At 30.5% G+C, this 24,679-nt stretch overlaps 2 protein-coding genes across 3 annotated transcripts in view; both read right to left on the minus strand.

Annotated features, from left to right (window-relative positions):
* LOC112689281 overlaps positions 1-24,357 on the minus strand; it is a 156,046-nt gene extending 131,689 nt beyond the window's left edge. The window contains exon 1 of one of the 2 annotated variants that reach the window (XM_025562912.1): positions 23,951-24,357. In XM_025562912.1, coding sequence (XP_025418697.1) covers positions 23,951-24,023 — 73 coding nt within the window. In that variant the 5' untranslated portion in view covers positions 24,024-24,357. The remainder of the gene's footprint in view (positions 1-23,950) is intronic. The other variant, XM_025562911.1, reaches the window with a different exon arrangement.
* On the minus strand, positions 473-1,367 carry LOC112689283. The gene is made up of 2 exons (XM_025562913.1): positions 897-1,367; positions 473-818 (listed from the first exon to the last, which is right to left on the minus strand). The coding sequence occupies exons 1-2, from the start codon at positions 1,112-1,114 to the stop codon at positions 530-532; spliced, it is 507 nt and encodes a 168-aa protein (XP_025418698.1). The 5' UTR covers positions 1,115-1,367; the 3' UTR covers positions 473-529.
* Positions 24,358-24,679: the final 322 nt, after the last annotated feature.

Genomic DNA, 24,679 nt, shown 5'->3' on the forward strand with positions numbered 1-24,679 from the left:
AAACCTTCGGCCGGCATAATGCGATTAGCGATAACGGTTAATGGAACTATTCGCGGGACGTCCTGCAGCGTAAACCGCCAACACGTCCGTACGGGCTGCGACACGATTGAGCATAAAACACCTTTTTTGCGACACGATTGAGCATAAATTGTCGGCGTATCAAAGGAAATTGAAATACAAAAGAAAACCAACACGATTGAGCATAAAAAACTCTGCAACGTTGCCATTTTCAATTTTGAACTGTATCGTATAAAAACATTTATTTAAATAATTATAATAAATCAAAATATAACATGACAAAAAAATATCATGTTTTCATAGTCAATATTTAATATGCATGAAAATACTTATGATAGTAGTATAAATAGCTGTCACAGTATATAGATATTTTTGTTAATAATAAAATAATAATAATAGTTATGACTTATGACTTATCAAAATAATAAAATCAAAATATTTATAAATAGTTGTCACATTCATATTATAATACAGTATAATATACCTAGCTAGATTTTTTGATAATAATAAATTAAATTGATACACCTTGGTATCTGCTTCCAATTTGACTTAAATAAATTAATAAAGATTCCGTATTCTTACGATTTAAAAACTGGCTGTAGGCTTGAATATTCAATTCATTTTTTTTTATTTCTTTTGCGGATTGTAATTTTCCAGGCTTGTGTCGAATTGAATTGATCTTAGTCGATGTTTCCGCTTGTGTTTCGATCAATACCCTAACGACTGTATGAACATGGGGGTGAGGTGAATAAAACTGTGAATTGTACGTGCGATGAAAGCTTTCAGCTGCATTGGTCGTTCTAAAAAAAATTAAATAAAACAATACAAATTAGTAAAAAAAGTTTTTATAATAAGTTTTAAAAAATATTGTTAAAAACCTTGGGTTTAGCGAAGGAGTTTCCGCCCAAATATTTGGAGGAAACTGGCAGTGATCTTCAATATAGTTGTGTATAATGTAATCAGAAAATATGAAACCGTCATCATTTGGACAAATTGATATTAACTCGTGAAATGCATCAACTACTTCTTCTGGGGAAATAAACGCCAAACCAAAAAACATTTTCAACCATTTCCCTAGTTCATTACTGTTGTCCATGTATGCTATTCTGAGTGAAGGTTCGCCAACAATCTACAAACAAATTATTATATTTTAGTAAAAAAGCACTATATTATATAACTGTTTCTTACTTTTTTCCACCATGATTGTCCTAAATGAAATCTACATCCAATTATTTTAATATTTCCAAACACGTCTGTAATTGCCTGATGAGCTCCAATTTCAAAATCAACATGAAATGTGTTAATTTGCAAACTTTTTTCGCATAATTTCAAACATAAATTATTTAAAAATTGCCACATTTTAATATAAGTAGACCTAGTTTTATTTGGTAAAAAAAAGTAAACAAGTGGTAAGTAGTATCCATTTTTATATCCATGTATTGTGTACAATTGAATAAAATATTTTGGAGCATAATTAAATGTGCCATCGCCAAAATACTCAGTACAATTATTTGTCATAAATTGTAGATTTTGTTCTGTAGTTAAACATACAAAATTATCATCAGTCGGCATGTAAATGAATTGTTGACCCTTATATTTAAAACATTCTTCATTTTTTAAGTCACTTAATTGATGAATTGTTTCATCCAAAGAAGTTGGTAATTTAGGATAGGTCTGCTTCCGTTTATCATACATTGCTTTCCGTACATTTCTTACATTTTGATTGTTTAAATTTGATGTTGGAGAAGAATTTAAAAGTTCGGTGCGAATAATTTTAAGTGGCCGTGTGTAAATTGATTCTTCAGCTTTTCTTTTGCAATTTTCTCTTAAAACTTGCGTTTCTATTTTCTCAATAGAATTTTTATCGTGATTATGTTGTCCAGCAGTTTCAATCACTTTACGTTTATCGAAACCCGAGAACATTATTGCCGAACATTTATTATTAGTACACCTCCATCTCAAAAGATTGTCTTTTTTTCGCTCTCCAATTAATTTATACTTGTATAAATTAACTAGGGCCAATTCTTTGCCTCTTTCCGATAAAATAATTGTTATATCCATATTTTAAAAAAATAGAAAAACGCACTAAGTATACACGCACTATACACTACACAGGTGATCGAACACTGATATTATTTCTATAATAATTTTGGATTTGTATCTTAATTATCTTATATTTTCCCCCGATGCTAAATGTTTAAAACGTCGTTTTGCTCCGGAACTAATTTATTAATCGATAACATTGTCGATAAAATTTATAAAGCCGATAAAGCTCACGGCTCGCGTCAGATATCATAATAATTGGTGTAATAATACGAGAAAATAATAAATTACAAAATTTTGGCAACGTGAATGTGGCAACGTCGCATAAAATATTCTATGCTCAATCGTGTTGCTAAAAAGGTCTATGCTCAATCGTTTTATGCTCAATCGTGCTTTACCGTCCGTACGGTACGTTGGCCGCGGCATCGCGATAATCCGTTAAAATGTAACATAATACACTTTGAGTAACACTCAAAATCACAATATCGACGCGCGACGATGGCCGACGATCACAAATACCCTATTCTTATCGATCCGGTGGACTCGTAATAAGTACCACCGATTCTTCGTCGCCGTCTTAGTATTTAAGATTGCGGTGCACGCGTCACGGCACGAACCTGAACGGCATTATACAAGCATAATTTTTTTTTTTTAAATAAAACGGTTTTGTGTATTTTTGATAAGCCTTGTTTCTTTAATTTCTGCACGTCCCATCGTACCTCGCGCAGTTGAAAATCCGAAGAGAAATGAATTAACAATGAAATACGCCGAACCAACCTGTTTCATTCGCAGAGTATAAACCGTCAAATAAGTGTGGCCGCGAAGTCAATGAAAATTATTGGACCGCCGCCGACGCTGGGCGATAAACGTGTACATCGAATTCAAAACTCTAAATCGTAGTTCACTTTATAGTGTCACTGTCTGTATTTCTCGAACCCGCTCGAGGAGATATTTTACTATCTAATATTAGAGCGATTACTAATCATAATTTTAAACATTTTAGGCCGAAAATAATCGCATGACGTATATTCTATTGATATTTATTTTTATTAATTAAAACATAATTAACGTACCTCAATCGTTAATTAGTAAAATTAACATATTAGTGAAAAAATGTATACATTCAGCTATTGAAAATGCGACAATCGAAAAATCACCGAAAAATCACCATTTATTGCACCAGAAATAACGACTACGCCGATTGTCAATTTTCATACGTTTCGTCGGTCTTGCGATGCATCAATCATCGTAAAAGCTAGTGGTATTTGAGTTATATATATAAGTATAAATTTTATAATTTTTAATCGAAAATCACGAGGATTCGAATGTTGACGGAAGATATTGCCCTTGGGATAGAAATGTAATATTATACCGACGTAGGTTGTATACGCGAAGGGCTGTAAAAAACTCGATCAACCTCACGCTCAGGTGATTCGATCATACGAAAATCTGTACACGATGATCATTCGAACTCGTAATTTATTATAAGAAAAACATCAATATACATCGATATCTGCAACTCACGATCGCATCGAAATCGCAGACATAACCGGATAGGTGTATAATGCACGTGGTGAAATATATTCACAAACGTGCCGTGTAAAATGTTTTCGCCTAACTGTATCGAACTTGATGACTTACCGAGACGACACGTGCGATTAATCGCACCAAACTGAGTACCGACGTACGCGATTCGTTTACAGCTCTTAACTGACGAATTTATTACAACGTATTTACAATCACACGTGTTCGTCAATTTTTCCGGAAAAGTACTCGTAGAGAAAAAAAAATTAAAAAAATTTCATATTCACCGATTGTATTATATCGACTGGTTCACATGATGCGTTTTCTCATTTGGGTTTGGTCTAATGGAAAAATATACCGTTGTAATTCGGTGTAAAAACAAACCCTAATCAAGTCACAACGAGTTCAACCATTACCAACATGGTAATAAATAATTTATGTTCTCCACAGAACGGTTTTTGGTTTTCAAATTTTTCTATGTACACAATACACTGCGAATGAACAAAATGTCTATTTTCGGTAGAAGCCGCATGTGTGCAGAACAATTTCGATTCGTTACGTGATTACTTTGAACTTCACAAAATAATAACTATATAAATGTAGTCGTTTGGGCGAAATATTACGTCACATAATACTGTTTACATTGATATTTTCGAAACCTTCGAGTAAAGTATTCCTCAATGAAATTTACAATTACAATTACATACAGTTATACATCTGTCGTTTAAGTCGAAACGGAGCACAATCGCGTTCTCCTTTCAATACGCTTGTAATAATATTGGACTAAGAAATCGGTCTAATTTCGTTTAATGTTTACTACCCACATTTACACATTGAATACAATAATAATAATAATAATAATAATAAAAATAATAATAATTATTATTATTGTTATTAATATCTTCTATGAGAGCGTTGTCTTTGAATCGTTTTGACAGATATCAATAGACTCCGCGCAGTAACCAAGGATGAAAACGGTTCACTTCGAGTCCGCAGGGACAAAACAACACGCGGAATAACGTAAATAAGAAAAAATATTTATAATTCCTTGTTAAGCTAAAGTACGATTTTGCCTCTTCTTTTGGTCGCAATCCCGCGCTGTTACTCAAGTTTGACGTAAATCCAAATTACATTCGGTCTTCATAGCTACGGTGAAATCTCTCGCATCACAGTGTATTATAACAAAGGGCATTAATACCACTATTAGCACATCGTTGGTTGATAACTTGGAACTTGTCATGAAGAGAAATTGTTTCTCACTCTTTTTTCAGATTTCGACGTAACCTAATTTATACTATACGATTGCACGCATACAACCACATATAACTTTCTCTATTGCACTACCCGCAAAAATTACGTATTCATTTTTCACATCGTTCTTCTCTTCCTCCAACCGGCATTACCACGTCACTGTACCCTTATATTTTCACCTCAACCCCAATCTTATGGTGTTATAATCGTATTAATGATTATAGGTAATATTTTCGACAATGTTTCTGCCAATATACTTTAAAATTAATACTTGAGTAATGATCGAACCCACGATTTTTTTTTTTTTTTATAATCCATCCCTGCTCTATTTATAGTAAAGTGCATATTACATGTTGTTTTATTTTAATTTTAAATCAATACACAAATAAAAATGAGTCGTAAAACTCTTGATAATTATAGGATAATTATATTTATTATAACGCATATTATTGATTTTAATTCGATAATAAAGTGAACAAAAAAAAAATAATAATAATAAATAATTATAAATTTATTCTATTTAAGTGTTTTTAGAAAATAATTAAAAAATACCCTAGAAAAATTTTTAATACGACGGTCCCACGTACAATACAAATTTTAGAATATACTCCGAACGATTAATTTGAACCATTTTCGCCATGAATCAATTCTACAGACTCATAATATTACATACTGCTTTTGAATTTATCATTAATTAAACAATAAAAATCGTAAATAATTATTTTATACATAGGTATTTTGAAGTATATTATTTTTTTGTAAATATGCCAATAATTAAAATTTATTAATATCGTACTTATATATTTTGTCTATCTTATACACAATATATTATAAAATACAATGTACGTATTATATTTTAATTTATTTTTTTGAGTATAAATAGCATTATCTCCACATAAACTTTTAACCAAAAGTAAAAAAAGAAACAACTATATATATAATTAGTTAAAGTTAACTAATTTTTTTTTTTTTTTATATTTAGGTTTTAGTGTTTGCAAAAAATTAATTTTTATAAAAGGGTAACCCTTTTAAATCAACAGAAAACACTGTAAGGTATAATTTTTGACAACATTATTTTCCTGAATATATGTATAATATTGAATTTATTTAAATTAGCTATCAGTATACATAAGACTACCGTGTATAATTTATCATAAAAACTTTATTGTCAGCCTTTCCAAATGTATAATAGTTAGTATGCAATGTGTTTAATCCTAAAGAATCGGAATTTGTTTTAAGATGAGATATTATTGTAAGAATGCAACAGTTATAATACTACGCACTACAATTTTAGCTGTAGGATATTGTACAATACGAGTAGATTTGGTCTGTTATTTCGTTTTATACTTATTGTTCGGTGAATGTTTGAAGCAGTCGGTGTACACGTGCAAAAATCCCGAGTATTTTTAATAAATTAAACTTTATTGTTCAAGTGTTTTGAAGTCGAATAGTTTTGCAATCACCGAGAATATTTAACGAATAACGATTTTCGCAGTGGCATGATCGTGTTACGGATTGTAAGTTGTAATAAAGATGCACGACTGTTTCTGATTTCTACCGTCTATAAACTGTAGTCAACATTCCGACGAAAAAACTGCCGAAAGCGATCGTTACTAAACAACCTGATCGGAAAAAATAACCCAAATCCGTAAAATTATTATGCGATAAAGTATCACGTGCATAATTCTATCCCAATCATCCCTTAATTAAATAACTATAAAAAAATAACTATCCCTTAATTAATTAAAGAAAGCGCACGTATATAAATAACTTAACTATAGTCGACTTTGTTATGCATTCAAAGTTTTTTTTTTTTGTGTTTTCGATATTGATTCGTTTGCCACTCGTTAATTTTTTTCTTAGAAAAATAATCAAATAAACAAACGGACAAATTATTACAATATAATGTTCTAAAGTTTTCTAGTCATAAAGTTAATGCGAGTACCGTAGAAATCGCATCAGCTGCGGCTTAAAATAATCCGGGATATTCCTGAGAATAACCACTGATGTTCAGAACATTTTGCAAATGGAATTCGGGGAATCAACAAACATTATTAAGCAGACCTATGCGAAAACGAAAGTCCAACATAAATATTATTCATAAATTTATATGTATGATAACTGGTACTCAGTGAGACAGACCTTACACACACACACAAAAAAAAAAAAAAAGAAGTAAAAATGCATTTATTGCGTTTTTAAGAAAAATCGTATAAGAAACTTATGTACGGATTATTAAACATACTATACGTATACATACTTATTTATGTCAATAATAAATACCTTTGATTTCTTATCATCATATCCATATTAAAATGCCTGGTATAAAATAATTATATGCATTTTTAAATATTATGTTTTATAATTATATTATAATACGTATTATATAATTGTATTATGTTTAATTTTAATACAATTTTCCTTTTAATTAAATCTATTGAAAATCACAAGTTAAAATTAAAATTATAAATAAGCAAACTATCCTAAGAGATTTTGAATGGGGAATCATCTCACATTCTACTTTTTCGTACAATATATTAATATGATTCCATTACATCGACGTATATTTACCGACGTAATTATACTAATTATTTTAGTTGATTGTCGGATTTACTTAATTTTATTCATCACCAGCAAAAATACTTGCAAATAAGATTTTTCGAAATAGGTATATATTATATTTTAATACCAAAATTTAAATATTATGGTATCAATAACTATCATATCAATATAATCGAAGGACCAATATTATTTTATTATATAGGTAAGCTATGAAAAAATTGATAATTTTATCACGAAATCAGAAGTTTCAAAGATGGTGTTATAAAAAATAAAAATAAAAATAAGATGCTGACAAAAAAACATAGGCAAAGTATAAAATAATGTGCAGGATTATATTATAATATGTTATATAAATACAACATTATCAACTTGTTGTTGAAGTGATAAATGAGAAATCGAACTGTATTGCATTATCTGCAATAAATTTCTCTCGAATGGTGCAAAATTATTTAAAAAAAAAAAATCATTCTGTAATAGAATAATATGTTTTGATATTTTCGTCAGAATAATATATCATTTTGGCTTATATCTTCAGGAAAAATGTAAAATTTAAATACTGTCATTTGTGAACGCAATCCTTTGTATAAAAGTTGTCGTATTCATTACGAGTATACAGAGAACTGGACGGATTTCTGTTATTATAGCTATTCTTTCAAAAGTTTAATATACTATAAAACTTGACTTTTAATATTGTGTTTGTTCAGCTTAATGAAGTGAAAAGGTCTTTAGAAAGTTATTTGTCTTTGATAATAATATTACAATGCTGAAATAACTTTACACTTTTGTTCAAAACCTATCATTATAGCAACACCGACACATTGATCATACAAAAACAATTTTAACAATTTTATGCGTATCACGACGACAATGACGTAGTAGTAAATGTGATAAGTTTCGTTGACTTGTGCAGGGATAAATGCCTAGACTGGGTATATTCCTTTACAAAAAATCGTTGTGGCAATCGCGATTTAAACGCACTGATAATAATAAAATCACTGTCTTTTGATCACTGTGATATTAATCATGTTACAATAATGATAATAAATGAAATTATATTAGTCCGTGTTATAGATGAACAATTGATTTGATTTGAATTAGATATTATCAATAACATACAGGTGCTATCGAATTGAGTAATAGATAATTGTGTACAATAATATTATTATAGTAGGTACATATAACATTATTCAATATTCACTCTGGTATTCGGTACAATAATTGTTTTAGAATTGGTTTTAAGTTTTAAACATGTATATTGGGCACATGCAGTTATTCTTAATGAGTTCCAGTAATATTATATTTAATAGGGTTCATAGTTTTTTTTTATTTATACATTTTTTTTTTCTTACGTCAAAATATATGTTATTTTAGGTCGAATATCATCGATAAACATGTTGTTAAAACAAAACAAAATGCTTCTTTATTTTTTTACTACCACCCTGAAGATTTTTATTATAACGAACGATAATCATTAACAATGCATTTATAAAGTGTACATACATATTAAATATTAATGATTAATATTTTGATAAATATATACAATACCTGTTTGGAATATCACTCCCAATGGAGAGACCCCATTAGACTAACCCGGTCTTATTCTAATATTCTATACAAAATCATATCGTTTTTGGCGTTTGAGACGTCTTATGTCTTGAGAATTATCGAATAGTTGAATTGTTACTGGATTGGTGTGTTGATCTAAGTTTATCTCGTGTTTTCGAGCAAACTTAGTAATCTAATCCTGGACGGAGGTCATCATCAAATCTCGGTGAGTAATATCGTTTCTGTCGTACTGCAATGCCGATGGAATTATCAAGAATATTATCGGTTTTAATCTCTTTAAAAGTAGTTTTTCAAATAATTTCGACAAGTTCAGGATAAGCGATATCGGTCTTTATGAAGTTACTTGTACAGGTGGTTTTCACGATTAACCAGCATGAATACTTGAACACGTTTCTATTGTTTAGGAATATATTCTGTACATAAAATTACATTATAAATGTAAGTTAGATGAATCACATCCTTTTAATTTATAGTTTTCTCAGTATTTTCGGGTCGTAGTCAGGTAATTTTTTTTTTTTTTAGATTAATATTCGCATTGATTTATTTTGAAATTTAAATTGCAATGAAGTGCTAAAAAATGTTCACGTATAAACAAAAAGTTTAGCTGTATAAATTAATATAATATGAATTCATTTTTTTTTTTAATTTTTATTTAATTTTTTTTATTATTCTATTACAAAAGAAAAAATATTACTAACAAGAGCTCGGTTAGGTCGATTCGAAACGTTAATAACAATTAACAAAAATAATTAAAATAATTGCTCGCAATTAATTCAAACAATTGCTCGTTATAATAATATTTAATTTGTATTTAAAATAACATTGATCGTCTTAATCATCACACGTATGATATCACACTTTAATTTTAATTTGCTGTTCAGTAGTGAAAAAAATAAAGGTAGGTATTACAAAAAACAATTAAAAACACAATTGAATAATATAAAATTTGTCAATGACGATGGAGTTCTGTTCAAGGACGGATGCAACATGAAATAAATTTTCTTATTTATACAGGACATTTTTTTATACGTATGTGCATACGATTGCCACGGTTGCCGGCGTTCGATTTTATTCGATGGTTTTTTTTATTTTTTTTGTAGACGCACCTGTGCACTATATTCAACGTTGTTTGTTTAATGAATAGTGTGTCAAGCAACACAATTTTGTTTCAAAACTCCACGTGTTAATTTCGGTAATCTAAAGTGTTAAATTATACTCTAGCTGACCCCGATGACGATGTTTAATTTTTTTTTTAATTCTGTTTTCAAAACAGCATAATAGTAAAACGAATCAAGGTATAATAATATTGTTTTACAGCATAGAAATGTATTTTTCAGCCAATAAATGCGAATATGCAATTCTGAAAAATTCAATAGGGTTTTTAATTGTTACAATATACAAAGTATATAATGTCGGAGGGCGATTTTTCGAAACTAAAATTGTACAAGTTAGACGTATATCTATTTATTTTACGATTCTAAATATATAATAGGTACTTCTATCGTTTTCTACGTAGTTTATCAAAATACAATTATTTATGATTTTGTGTTCGATAATAGTTAGAAAGGTACATTATTATTAACTTATGTTTTAACTTTTTTTTGTGTATATTTATTACAGAAATTACTTTTTTACACGAATAAACCAACCACTTCATATCACCGACACCAGTGAATGTGATTGAATGGATTTATACTAAACTAAATACTACGTGATTTTTCATGTTTCATAAACAAAAAACTATTTGTCATCAGAACAAAAGCGTTTGTATTCCATCTTTCATTACAATTTCCGGGCACACAATTGATATTAAATTAAAATATTTTTTTACCATCCATATATGCAACTGTTAATACCATAGTTGTATACTTTCAATATGCTTTTAATGTTCCCAGTACTGCTGTCGAATAACCATTACACTTTATACGAAATCATCAGCACATAATTACTGCATTACATTAAATACCAATACAGTTATATCATTATACTTTGGGATGGTTTTAATAGTCCATAGATAATCTCAGATTTGGGCTCAAGTATTATGGAGTAGATATTATTCGATGGTTTCCAATATTTAGTGTGAAATATAATGACATCGTGATATTAAAAATATATGATTTTTTTTTTTATTTTTGAAGGTAAAATTTCAAAATGGAGGTGATGTTGCGAAAGCACCATTTTTTAAATTACCGGTTCAATACTGTCAAAAAAAAATTACCAACTTGATTACCAGCCGAACACCGAGGTTCATATAGTTTATAATAAAATATCCAGACCAAATTAAATTAAACAAAGTTTTTTTAAAAAAAAAAAACTAATAATAATAATAAATATAAAAATAATAATTCAACGTGATTCCGAAAGCGTGTAAACTCAACATAAAGTTCATGAATAAAATTTGATCGAGTTTTTTAAATGTGTAAATCGTGTTTCCTTGTCATAAATAGCAAGTAATTACCAACAAAGAAAAACTTTAGATTGCTAACCTTAAAAGACAACGCATATATAAAAAATATGTACATTTAACGCAAATCCTATTATTTATCTAATTAGTATAATTAATTTGGAACCATTGAAAAATTTGTTATTTTTAGGTGCTACTAGCAATTATTTCAAATACTAATATGATTTTTATTTAGTTATTCATATAAACGGACTTTTTCCTATAACATATTATGAACGCAAGTACGGTAATAATTGTACATGGTTCGTAAACCATTATGTAAAACTGGAAGGTAAATAATAACAAAGAAAAATGTAAACAATTAGTAGAAATCAAAAATAATATGTATACGTACATGTGTACTTCCTTGTGAAATAATGGTTATTATATTAGGCAAAATTTAAAGCTAAACAGATAATAATGTTAATATCATCGTATATACAATACGTTCAAAATTGTATGACTCTTCAAAATCAATGTAGACTATAAAGTTTAAAAAATGATAGTAATGTTATCGATATCGATAAGACACAGCTGATGTTATTAGTGTTCTAAAAATGTATTCGGTCGAGTTCTAAATATACCGGAGCTGAAGACGTGTCGTTTTAAATGTAATTTAGCTTATAATTAATAAGCAATACCGTAACCGGAGTGCGCGGGACATTGTGCAAGAGCAACAGACGCACGCGTTCCGATTCCACCTCGACTTGTTTTTACAATGTGTACATTTCATTTTTCTCTTAGAAGACGTCCGAAAAAAATAAAAATCGCCCGTAAAAATTAATTGTTCTTTCGAAACGACTGTGATTGGACGTGGATGGGGACGGTGATACAACCCCTTTTCGGAAAACTCCAAGTTAATAAAATAGAAACAAAAATTATAATAAACGAATAAAGCAAACAAAAAAAAAAAAAAAAAAAAATCATCGCTCTCGAAGTGGTCCGGAGACAAAGGTGACACAAAACGTTTATTGTTCGGTGTAACCTTTCGTAGATGGCAACGTAAAAATAATTTATGGTGAACAATCTATTTTAGGAATATCGCTTAACCCCCAGCGATGCTTTTGTGATTTAATGTGTACAAAAAACCCCGTCGGCACATTACGTCCTGCTCGTCGGACCACCCCCTCCTCCCCGCGCTTAACCACTGACGGCTGTACGTCAGGTAAACCGATACAGCCCACACTTCCGCGGTCCTTGGAGACCAGAGCGTAATCAATCCGAGAGCCGAGAGTCCTGGAATCGCATTCGATCCGGTCCTGACTTCGGATTTCATATATTTTCTGTCTATAATTTCAGACGTGTTCGTGCTCAACGTCTAGTCGCATGTTTATCGGTCCTTCTCGCTCACTGCACGTTAAACTTTTTTTTCGTTTTTTTTTTCTTTGAGAAATCGGAACAGAGTTGTATAATATAATAAGACAATGCGATTGCGAAGGAATTAAAATAAAAAAACGTTTTCCACTTTGCCGTTTTAACATCCGGTGAGGATAACTGTAAACAGTTGTAGCTGTAGTGATTGCGTAACACGGTTTTTTTATATTAATATTATAAACAATCATTCTATCGTGTGGGTTTTGTTGTTAATTAAACAATAACATAGAAGCGTATTGAAATGTGCGTGATGTGCAAATATTTTGAAACGTATTGTGTGCATAATACAGATATGTGTATATATTTACAATAACATTCTTCCAAGTTTAAAGTTTTCAAACTGTTCTCGGAACAATGAAATTAGTTTCTCGGTTTTGCATAGAAAATAAAAGTTACTCATATTGAATAAAACATCGACCTCGAGAGCATTCTATAAAATATTGTTGGGTCGTAATGAGATGGCAATTAATAATTTATTATTTGAACATTTTGTAAATCCTTTTTGAATTCGTTTGCAAATGTAGGTGGTTGCGTATTAATATTAACTCATTATTTATGAATATATAATAGTTTGTTTAACGAGAATAAACCTGAGTTATATTTATGCCGTGTACGAAAAAAATATTTCAAGTACGTGTTTGTGGCTTAACACTATTAATTTTATCTGGCATTTAATCTGCTAATTTATACAGCATATTTCGACTAATAATAACTCAAAAATTAACTTTTAAGACGGTCATATATTTTACTTCGATAATTTTCAACCTCTTTCATATATATATATATATATATATTTTTATTTTGTATAAATCTCGATTTCTTTATAATTTCACGGCTTATGTAATTATATTTTTCATCATTTAAACTATGACGCATAAACGTAAACGGGTTAAAAGGGTTGCGACATTATTTCTAATTCATTTTTTTTTTTGGTTAATTTAGCACGAATCGCAATCAATATTTAAATTAGTACACTTTTCGATACACTTGAATAAATGCTAATTTGTGAAATGTTTTGTGTTTTTATATATATATTCCCAGGTAAAAAAAATTAATGATAATAATACTAAAATATTATTAATTCATTACATCTGAAATAATATACTTAAAATAATATTTTGAAAAAAAAAAATACAGTCAGGTTTAACTTTTACAAAAGTTTAAAAATAAATATGCATTTAAATTTTATAAGCTCCTTACAGTATACCATAATATTATTGATAAGTTTCAAGATTTAGAGTTTAATCATTAAACTGTGATATTAAAATGTCGTAAAAATAACTATAATAGACAATGCGGATGAAAATATTCATTAAACTTTAATATTTAAAACACAAACAATAAAACAATAAATGAATTAGGCCATGCTATGAAAAGAAAAACGTGTGTTGCTTTTTAATATTCGGTTACTAATTAAAAAAAAAAAAAATACATAAAATGACAAAAAAAATGTATTAAGTATTAATATACAATATATAACGTGGATATTTTATATTTTTTACAATGATTTAAAATTTATATGAAATTAATTAATGTTTATAGAAAAAAAGACACGAACATGGACTACGGTATGTCATAGACAATTACTAACACGTATTAATAACTTTATAATCGCAATACCAAAGACGTGATGCATGGATTGATTTTATTTATTCGATTTTCAAATTTAAATTACAGCGAGTGCTGCTAAAATAATACAGTTGAATTTGAGTATTTTTTTTGTTGAATTTTTTGTTGAAAATTAAAAACGTGTTTTTTCTTTCACTTTTATTATTGCTCCTACGACGGATGATAGAAGGATAATCAGAATAAACTTTGTAATAACAAGTTGGCATTTCAGTAACACCATTAGGCATCCAATACGCAGAAATACATTGTCAAATCTATAAAATCAAACCGTTTGGACCACAATGAAACTTCAGCGATATTTGAAACTTTTGATATTGCAAAATCCTCTAACTGACTGAACATATTAATAATTCAGGTCCAGCTATTTTCCGTGAGAGTTTTGAAGCGACGACTTGGTAGAAGAAAAAAAAGTCATACAAACCATAATATAGATTATAGAGCATAATTATAGTCATACGCATACCTATATTTTAGGGGCAACATAGCCTTAATTTTATTATTTAGTATTGTGTATATTAGTACCCATGAATATTTTTTATACGGGTCTCATATATTTTTTTCAATTATTTACGATTTTTACATTTGTAGTCAATTGCAGCTGTTATATTGTCATAATAAGTTTTTGCTTGAAAATTTAGAAAATTTATTTTTATTTTTTATATAATGAAATATAATTTTATCATATTTTTTATAATTTATCACCAAATATTTTTGAATAAATTACATTTGATTTGAGTAACATCAGTTAAAATATATGCTTCTTACTCATAGACTTAAATTGTAAGGCTCTATTTACAACATTTTGGGAGGTTCCGGGCCACATCCGGACCCTCCCCCTCCATTGTGCGTACGCTTATGAGAATAATAATATATAGTATTATGTTATAATAATATCCCGATACACGACGTCAATATAATCAATGATTTTTATACGTAAAGTCTATTAAATTTTGAACTAATCAAATATTTATCTCGTTACATAGCGAAAACGTTTTATATTAATTATGTACATTATACAAATAACCAGTGTTTACGTAGAATAATAACATTCATCGACATTTATACGGTGGTGAAGTTTTTTTTTTTATATCAGACAGATAGATAGATTAGATAGACAGATAGATTCCGAATTTAATTTGATATGCACTTGTGTTTTTAACCTTATTATTTTATGCTCTCTTATATATTTAAGAAAAATCTTACTTCCACCTCCCAAGTGAATTTAAATAAAAAAAAAAATGGTTGACTTTTTTTGGGGTTTTTTAATTGTTAAAAATAAAATTGTAAAGTTAAAGATTTTTTTTTGTTGTTTTAAAATGTAATGGTATAGAAAAAAAAAAGATTCATTATTGATTCTTCGTCTTTTCCCTCCGTTAATGTAAATAATTTGAAAAAAAAATTACCGTGATGACAGCTTGGGCCTCCAAAGCAAAGTGTTTACGCCTTCTCCAGGTTGTAAAACACTGAGCTTTCTTCATTCGATAATCGATTTACGGAGTCATAGTGAAACATAAGTAGCTCAGATAAAAACGATTCTTTTCAAATCTCACACGTGGTAATTTTTAAATGTAAGCCTAATGAGTTATATTCTATGAAACGTGAAAAAAATAAAACCTACCTCATTAGCAAATGCATTTTGACCGGTATATAATAGTGCTGTAGACTCTCGTTTCAATTAAATCACACTTTTTCCGTAAGTGTTTACGTCACGCTATACTACACCATACACGCATACTTCAACGTTATACTTTAGTATTAGATTTATTCATTTTACTTGACATAGCAATATTGTGCATAAATAAATAGGTAAATGTTTATGCTAATCATACGGTTCGCGGTGTGTTATATCGATAATGTAACGTTGAACGAACACGAAGACGATAATTTGAGAATAAGAAAGAAAAAACTTTGAACGATGCCTTTTGAAAAGTTGAATGGGTTATCACAGTATGATATACTTTCGATTATACAAAGCTTCCGTTGGTGGTTTCGTAAAGAAGAGAAACTAAAGTTTTATTTAAAACGTTAGAAATATTATATTTATTTGGGTATAATATTATAATATTAAACACATCATGATTTATGAGAGTATTGTGTGGTATGGTGTATAGATTTATTTTTACTTACATAATAATGAATTAATTTAAATGATTTGAACAGGAAATTCAAATTTACCTATAAAATTGAAGAAATTAATCTAAATATCTAGAACGACCATAACAACATTCGTAAATAGATTTCATAATATTCTTGACAATTAGTGGAAATTTAGTTCAATTATAAAAGCGGTTATAGTAACCCGAAGTTAAATGATTAAAGTTTTCATTTTAAAGTTGTATTGATGTTTTAGGCATCTTAAATTTATCTCATGACTACATATGCTTCAAAAATATATGTAAATAATATATGAGGTATTTGAACCCATTCAATCAACTTTTTTCCATATTTTTCTATGTGTACCGAATAGTTTAAGCTTTAATGATGTGCAACAGTTCATAATTTTAATTTTCAAGAAATATATTTGTTGTAAAATGAATAACATCGATGATTATATGAATAGTATGTTTTTATAGCCACATCATATATCTATTGAACATTTTAATTTATGAATACGTTTTATTTTTTAAGACTTATATTAAAACATTTTCATGTTTAATTGTTTGTATTTTTGTAGATTCGCATAATAAACGCAGAAGAAAACAAAATTGACATCACCTATTTAGCTGAATCAAAAATTGAATTCGTTATTTATTATTATTAAATAATATTCTAGTGTTTCTTATGCATTTGTTGTTTCGTTACATCTTTTGTTTAGTTATATTATTTTTAATTTAGAAAAACCGTAAAATATTTACTCTTTACTGTGATTTCTCCCTCTATTCGTATATTTTATACCTTGGCCGCATTCTTAAAAGCGAAAATACCAATCATTTATTGAATGGAATTGTGTTTTTGTAGTAACAAAGTGTTTATATTTATGTAAATATAATACAGAAACGTAAATGTATAACAAATTATAAACAAACAAATATTAAATTATTGATTCACTCAGTAGTACATTTCATAATTATTACAGCCACAATAATATTTTTTAAATATACTAGGTTTTGAAAATTAAATTCTATTTTCAACATAAATGTTGTGTACCTAACATTTTGATTTAAATTTAGTTATTTATATTAATATTTTGATGTTTTTTTTAAGGCTCACATTAAACAAATGAAAATGTAACAAAGTTTAGAAATCAATCAAATTCGTACAGTTAATTTATAAATTATATAATATTTTATAACAGTGTATTATTTTAACTTTTATTATTGATGGATGATTTTCATAAACAAATCGTAACTTTTGTTTAGTTATTTTAAATAAAACATACCATTAAGCTTTATCCCATAACAGTAGTGTTATAAATCTGTCATACTATATTTGTATTCTATATCTTTAATTTGAATTTCTTAATATTTTTTATTCAAAAATGTACAATAAACTTTTTTAATTTTGATTATTTTAAATCTTTCCCAAGTATTGTTATTCCTGACATTTAGTTTTGTTCAATAATTAATTTTATTAAATTTTAGACGGTAAAAACAGAGATATAAAAAAAAAAGACAAAATATATAATTCTCATAATTATAAAAATTTCGAACATTTCCCGTTATTAAAATATTCTCACAGTTTTCCAAAAATGAATCAACTTTTTTATGAAAATATTTGTTATGTAGCGTATATTATCATACATTTTTTAAATTAAATTGCGTACTGCGTGCATCTATGATGTTTGCCTGTTGTTATCAGTGGATACAATTAGTTATAATATAATAATAAGAACTAGGTAAATATAATAATATTTTAATATATGACCGAATTGTTTTTTCAATATTTCGGATGAACAATCACATGTAAATTAATTTCCTATGAGGTGTACGGATATGACAGTTTAACTGTAGAATATTAACAACGATACGTGTTAAATATGTTATTCGAAAAATCATAGAACTCGCCAATTATCATCGAGCTCAAATATATAAGCAATTAGTAAAAGTCTTCTATTCTGTTACAAATCAAATGCATTTAGTTTCTTGTTTCCTTTTCGCTAAAAAATCAAAATGATCTGAACGCTACGAAAAATATTTGTAAACATGTATCACGTCAAATTTCATATACGAATATCTATTCGAAATCAGTACAAAACCAAGTCTCTGAATCACTAATAATTATCATCTAAGAAAAAAAAAAAATATCAAAAATAATGTACCACCGAAAACACAGTTCAAAAGTCAGTGAAGTAGTCAGGAGTTATACTTTCCCAAAACGTCGGTTGTGCATGGTTGAAACAAAACTATTCATACATTTAAATAAAATTAACACAAAATTCGATCAGAACTTTGCTGAGTAGTGGAAATTCACGGATTTATATCAAACTGTTTCTCCAGTTTATCAGTAGAAAAACAACAGTGTAAAAAAAAAAAAAAAAATGAATAAAAATACAGAAAAAATCATTCCGAAAAAATCAAAGGGCTCCACCGAGAAAAGAAAAACCACCACCGAACGCTTCATGCTATAGGTTTATATGCTATTATGTTGTGTTCACCGTAAAAATAAAGATTTTTTCACGTACCACTAACATACTACAAGCTACGTTTGCGCACAAGAGCACGGAAGCGGAGAAAATGTGGTTTAAAATTGGAATTGTTCTCCCCCTCCCCATCCGGTGTCGCTAGTTAATGAAATTTTCGACTTATGGCAGTTATTTTTTTACGGCGCATTGTTTTCCAATACCACACACTTCGTATCCGATCATCAATCTAGACGGCGATGTAACGCGGATGAAACGCAACGATATTATATTGTATTAATACACGACCACATTTCACCCTAGACCGGGTCACTTGCACTTCAACTAACGGCGAACATCGTTTACCTGCATGATAATTTATTCAGTCGCAGTATGCGATATTGAATGTAATTTTACTTTGAACGCCGCTACCGAGTACAACATTGTGTGTGTGTTTAGCTGTAACAGCACGTTTGACCGAGTGGTATAATTGTATACAACGAATCCATTGCTAGGCTCAAATGTCAGTCGGACTTGAAACCTTCGTGAAGTCAAGGATAGGTTAAGTGGGGCAAACGTCGAACTCTGTTCCCGCAAACATGAATAGTTAATCCGTTGTATTAGGAATTTGATACCCGACTCGAAATTAAGTGGATTATTTCTATAACGGTAAAGTAGTAATGACGATCCAATGGTAATTTATTGATATTCTTACTAAATCATTCAACGTTAATCATAATTTAATTCGCAATATTTGATATATATTTGTCAAGGAATCTCATCCGTTCGACGAATTTTGAAATTTTTATAACAATTTGAATTGATACGCAGTAAATGTCATTGTTTTCTCGGCGTTTATTTGTAACGAATAACTTTAAACGAAAGATTAATGAAAAAACTTACAATCAAGTATATAGTATTAATTTTAAAAATACCCGGAAAATGGCCGCGTGAAACTTTGGCAGTAAAAATTCATAAAAATATTGTTTTCTAGGAAATACAACTCGTCTTTGTAAAACTGTTTATAATATTTATAATTGAAACATTAACATGTGATTGGTTGGAATTGCGCATTTTTAAAATGTATACGTAATAGAGAACTCTGTTGTTTTGAGCTACAAACATAGTTATTAAAATTTAATTTGAACAACTGTAAATATTTAAAAAAAATATATCTTAAGCGAAAAAATGATATTGAAGTTCCTAATTTATTATTATTATTATTATTTTTTTTTTTTTTGTATCACATTTAAAACCAAAAAAAAAAGAAAAACTCAGTGAAAATAAATATACATATTATCACATTTTATAATGAAATAGTTTTTTATATACAATTCTATCGCGATTACCTAATTTTACATTATTTATTTTTCGTTTAAATTATTTATTTTTGCTTATTTCTGTATTTTGAAAATATGTGTTGTAATTTAAATAATAGTTTTGTTTTATTAATGAATTAAAATACGCGTATAGTATACAATTCGTAACCAATACTCTATTCGATGTCATTTATACGATGCATATAATGGGTTTTTACTGAATATTATATCGGAAACTACTTTATGCTACTTTCATTATTGACAATCAACGGTAGAACTCAAGAATGTAATGAGTTGTGATAATATTACGGACGTGGCATTGAAAGTTAAACAAAAGGTGAGTTACGAGGACATAATGTTATATATTTATGCGGTCTGTTTTTAAATTATCTTCGACGTAGAGTTTTTATTTTTTCGACGTGTAACTTATTTCAATGATTGGTTATAACTAAGTTAAAAACTTAAACATTTTACAAATATTTTCATAAAAATATCTTTGAATCTATTTTAACTAGTGAAATTACAGAAAGGTTACATTCGTATAATTATTTTTATAACGTTTTTTAATTTTTTTTTTTTTTTTAAAAAAAGCCTCTACCATGAATTTTCACTGAATAGTTTTGTCCCGTATACACGCAGGAACGGCTTCAGAGTCTAGGGGAGGGGGGGGGCAAGTTATTATTTTACAAAATTTCATAATAAAAAGAAAACAACAATTTTTACAACACAAAAATTCAAGTCAGCTATTTTTAAAATTGGCAAAAATATCAATAATATGATCTATTTGATCTAGAATATCTACTTTATGATATACAATAATTAGACATAATGCTGATAGTCTATCTTCAGTCATTCTTGAACAAAGCCAGTTTATTAGTTTTTAAAGTGTGGAGAAACTCCTTTTAACCGTCATACCTCTATGGCTTTATCGACAAACTTATGTGTGTCGTATGTTAGTCCATATTATAATATGCATATTTTGTTAACAATATAAATTTTTTTCTAAATATGGTACGGGCTTGGGGAGGGGTGGTTCTTGTGGCCCCCTCCCTGGAGTCACCACTGTATACACGTATTTTTACTCTTAAATTACTCGTAATACATCCTAATTATTATAATGTAATTACTTCCTCTTAATAATGTGGATTCAGTTATTGATATCTTTTCTCTGCAGGGAGTCAACTAAAATTTGTATTCAGTAAAGTCATCGCTTGAACCTTTCTACCAATAAGATCCAAATATGAACCGAAATAAAAACATAGTATCTAGCTTATTACTAGGTATTTGATTCATCGCCACAATCTTGATAAAACAATATATGTAATAGTGAAACGAGCAACAAAATATAATCGAAAATAAATGTAACTAAAACCTATTATTGTAACCGGATGCCGTTCTAATAGGTTTATTTGATTTATGTACATTATACACACACTATGATGCTCGATATTCTCAAAAAAGTCAATTTTTTATATTTGTTTGACTGTGAGTGCATTATATGAAAGAAGTTCTGTTGAAACAAAACGACTGAAATAAACATAAATACAATAATATCGGATCTCAGTTGATTCGTCGAGAAGTTCAGTTGTTGTACGTACAATACTGCAACTTTTCGGTTACGTGAGAACAGACCCGAAATTAATTTCACCTCAAAATATCGTGACACGTTTCGGCGGAGAACTGAAGACGTGTTCAACAGCGGAGGTTATTTTTAGTTTATTTTCATTAAACAGAGAAATTTCACATTTACTCGGTTTGACATTAATTAGGTGAAAACTAAAGTCGACTGCAGTCTGAATGGTCAAAAAATTAATCTTGCCAAGTTACACAAGGGCGAACATCAAAAATAAATAAGCTTGTTACATCAAAAAGTTATTATAAACTTTAAAACTCGTTGGTGATCAGCAGGCGGAACGCGTACGACGTGTTCGCTATATCGTTGATTTGTGATCAGCGGACGGACCGAAGAAAAATTACAATAAAAAAAAAAAAACTAATCTTCACGATAGTAACAATGAACAGACGATCAAACGTATATTTCGCAGTTTAAGCGTTCACGTTTCGGTGCATTTTTCGTATTCTGTCTGTTGGACCGATCCTGCGATCGTGTGTAGTAAAATTCCACCCGTGTTCGATCCTATCCGCGGCGGCCGTCGATTCGTACCGAACGCGCACGTAAGTAATCGACTTTACGCGAACCCCGTTGATCATAACTCGGTCTTATCGTGCCACATGTTTTATGAACTTTTGCGGGGTCCGAAACGTTGGTCTTGAAGCTGCTCCCGATTACTGCGGTAAAACCGTGTGACAATATTATACGCCGTTGTAACGGCGAGGCGAATACAATAGCGTCAGATACTCTCGTATAAGTCTTTTGATAACATAATATGTTCTAAAGCGACGGACTTAGGGACGATGAGATGTTCGCTTTGTTGCCGTTTTGCCGGGCTTACGTCATATTCTTCGGAAGATAATCCGCGTGACGTTAAGGGCGGACGCGCGGAATTCGATCTCAATATGTATTTTTTTTTTCAACCTCGCGTGATTATCTCTATTGTTTTCAGTTTCCGTAGACGTGTGGGATGCCCGCGTTATCGTCCGATCGGTTTATAATCAACGTTGGTGCAGTGCACACATAGCCGCACCGGTAAAAACATAACACCGTCACACGGATCGAATAAATAAACCTGAAAAAACCGAAAACGATTGTCGCCGCGTGTTGGTCTCTGCCGATATCGGTACGGATCGAACGGAGTTATCGGCTGCGAAAAATCTTACACGGAGAATGGCAATGCAGTCCGTGCAGTGGCGTATTTAGAAACTTTTTTTTTTTATTTTGGGGGGGATTGTCATACCTAATAGTGAAATAATTTTATAAAATAGTATAAAATGTTTTTTATCAACTTATTGTTAGGTTTTTTCATTAACTTATTGAAATCAAACTAGTGACAAACTTCTATAACAAAATTACAAATTATATTATAAATTCTAGTTTTCATTTTTTATATGCTAAATCATCAATAACTTCATCGGTGTGAAAGTCTAAATCTCGATGAATCGATAGCATGGCAGGACATCGACATATCGACCGATAATTTTCCCACATCAGATTATTTACATACCACGTGTCTGTGATCGATTGTTATTATTATTATCCGATAACAATTTAATTATTAGCGATATCAATATTTTTTACACACATACATATATATATTTTTTTTCATACTTTATGGAATAAAAAAACTAAAATTATTATATTACTGATAGGTTTTAAATTTGACTTTTTCAAATATTTTATTAATTTTTTTATTTTTTGGGAGGGGAGTGGAAACCCCACAGCACCCCTCCCACCATAAATACGCCACGAGCAATTGTTATAAATAATGTCGCGCACAACATTAACATAAACACGCAATCGGCATATTGGGCCGTACGTATCGAAGCGAATAGGTTTTTTCGACAATTATCAACTTAATCGTCTGACGGTACACGAGAATAAAAATAAATAGCCTCCGATGATCATCTCGCGCGTTCTATCGAAAACAGACGATACGTTTTTATCCGTTTTTTTCGTCGTACGAGGACCGCACCCGATCGAGTAAAACGCTTCGGGTGGTAAGCGGGGTTAATTGTATGGGCGGGGGGAGGGGTAAGAGCACGTACCTTTGATGAGGGTGAGTATGCCGACGGGCATGACGAGCACAGCGACCATGAGATCGGTGACGGCCAGCGACATGAGGAAGTAGTTGGTGACATTTTGCAGGCGGCGTTCCCACGTGATGGCCAGACAGACGAGTATGTTGCCGGCGGCCGTGGCCAGCACCAGGAACACGGCCAGCAGGGCCCACCACCAGTATCCGCCGTCGAACGCGTCGCCGCCACCGCCACCACCGCTTCCGCCGCCGCCGACAACAGCACCGCCCCCGACGACGGCACCAGCGCCGGTGATGTTCGGCTGGCCGACGAGCGGCGTCGGCTGCAGCGGCTGCAGCGGCGTCTGCAGCAACGACGACGCCGACGTCGGCCCGGCGGTGCCGTTGCCGATCACCACGCCGCCGCCGTCACCACCGCCGCCGCCGCCGCCGCTGCTGACGTACACCGTGCGCGCGTGGCGTCCACTGCGATCACCTCACTGGGCCACCCGACACGTACGCGGCCGGCGGGACAACGTCGGACGGAGCATTACATGGCCACGTGTGCTGCGGACGAACCGTGCGGCCGTGGATCCGGCGGGACAGTGGGCCGTTCGTCCCGGGCGTCAGCGGAACAGCCGGCCGCGGGCACGTGTTCGACGCATGTGTTCACCCACCTGACAACAACAACGGCATATTATTGTAACGAACATTAAACGTAATACGTAGACTTACGGCTACCGCGTTAAGTGTAATGTTC

Source organism: Sipha flava, unplaced genomic scaffold, assembly GCF_003268045.1.
Source record: "Sipha flava isolate LNK unplaced genomic scaffold, YSA_version1 43_pilon_pilon, whole genome shotgun sequence".
NCBI classification, from domain to species: domain Eukaryota; kingdom Metazoa; phylum Arthropoda; class Insecta; order Hemiptera; family Aphididae; genus Sipha; species Sipha flava.

Excerpts from the sequence above, each read along its gene's own strand:
- LOC112689283 (XM_025562913.1), bottom strand. The coding sequence starts at position 1,114 with ATGGACAACAGTAATGAACTAGGGAAATGGTTGAAAATGTTTTTTGGT. Across the intron at positions 819-896 it reads ACTCCTTCGCTAAACCCAAG|AACGACCAATGCAGCTGAAA; the intron begins GTTTTTAACAAT and ends AATTTTTTTTAG.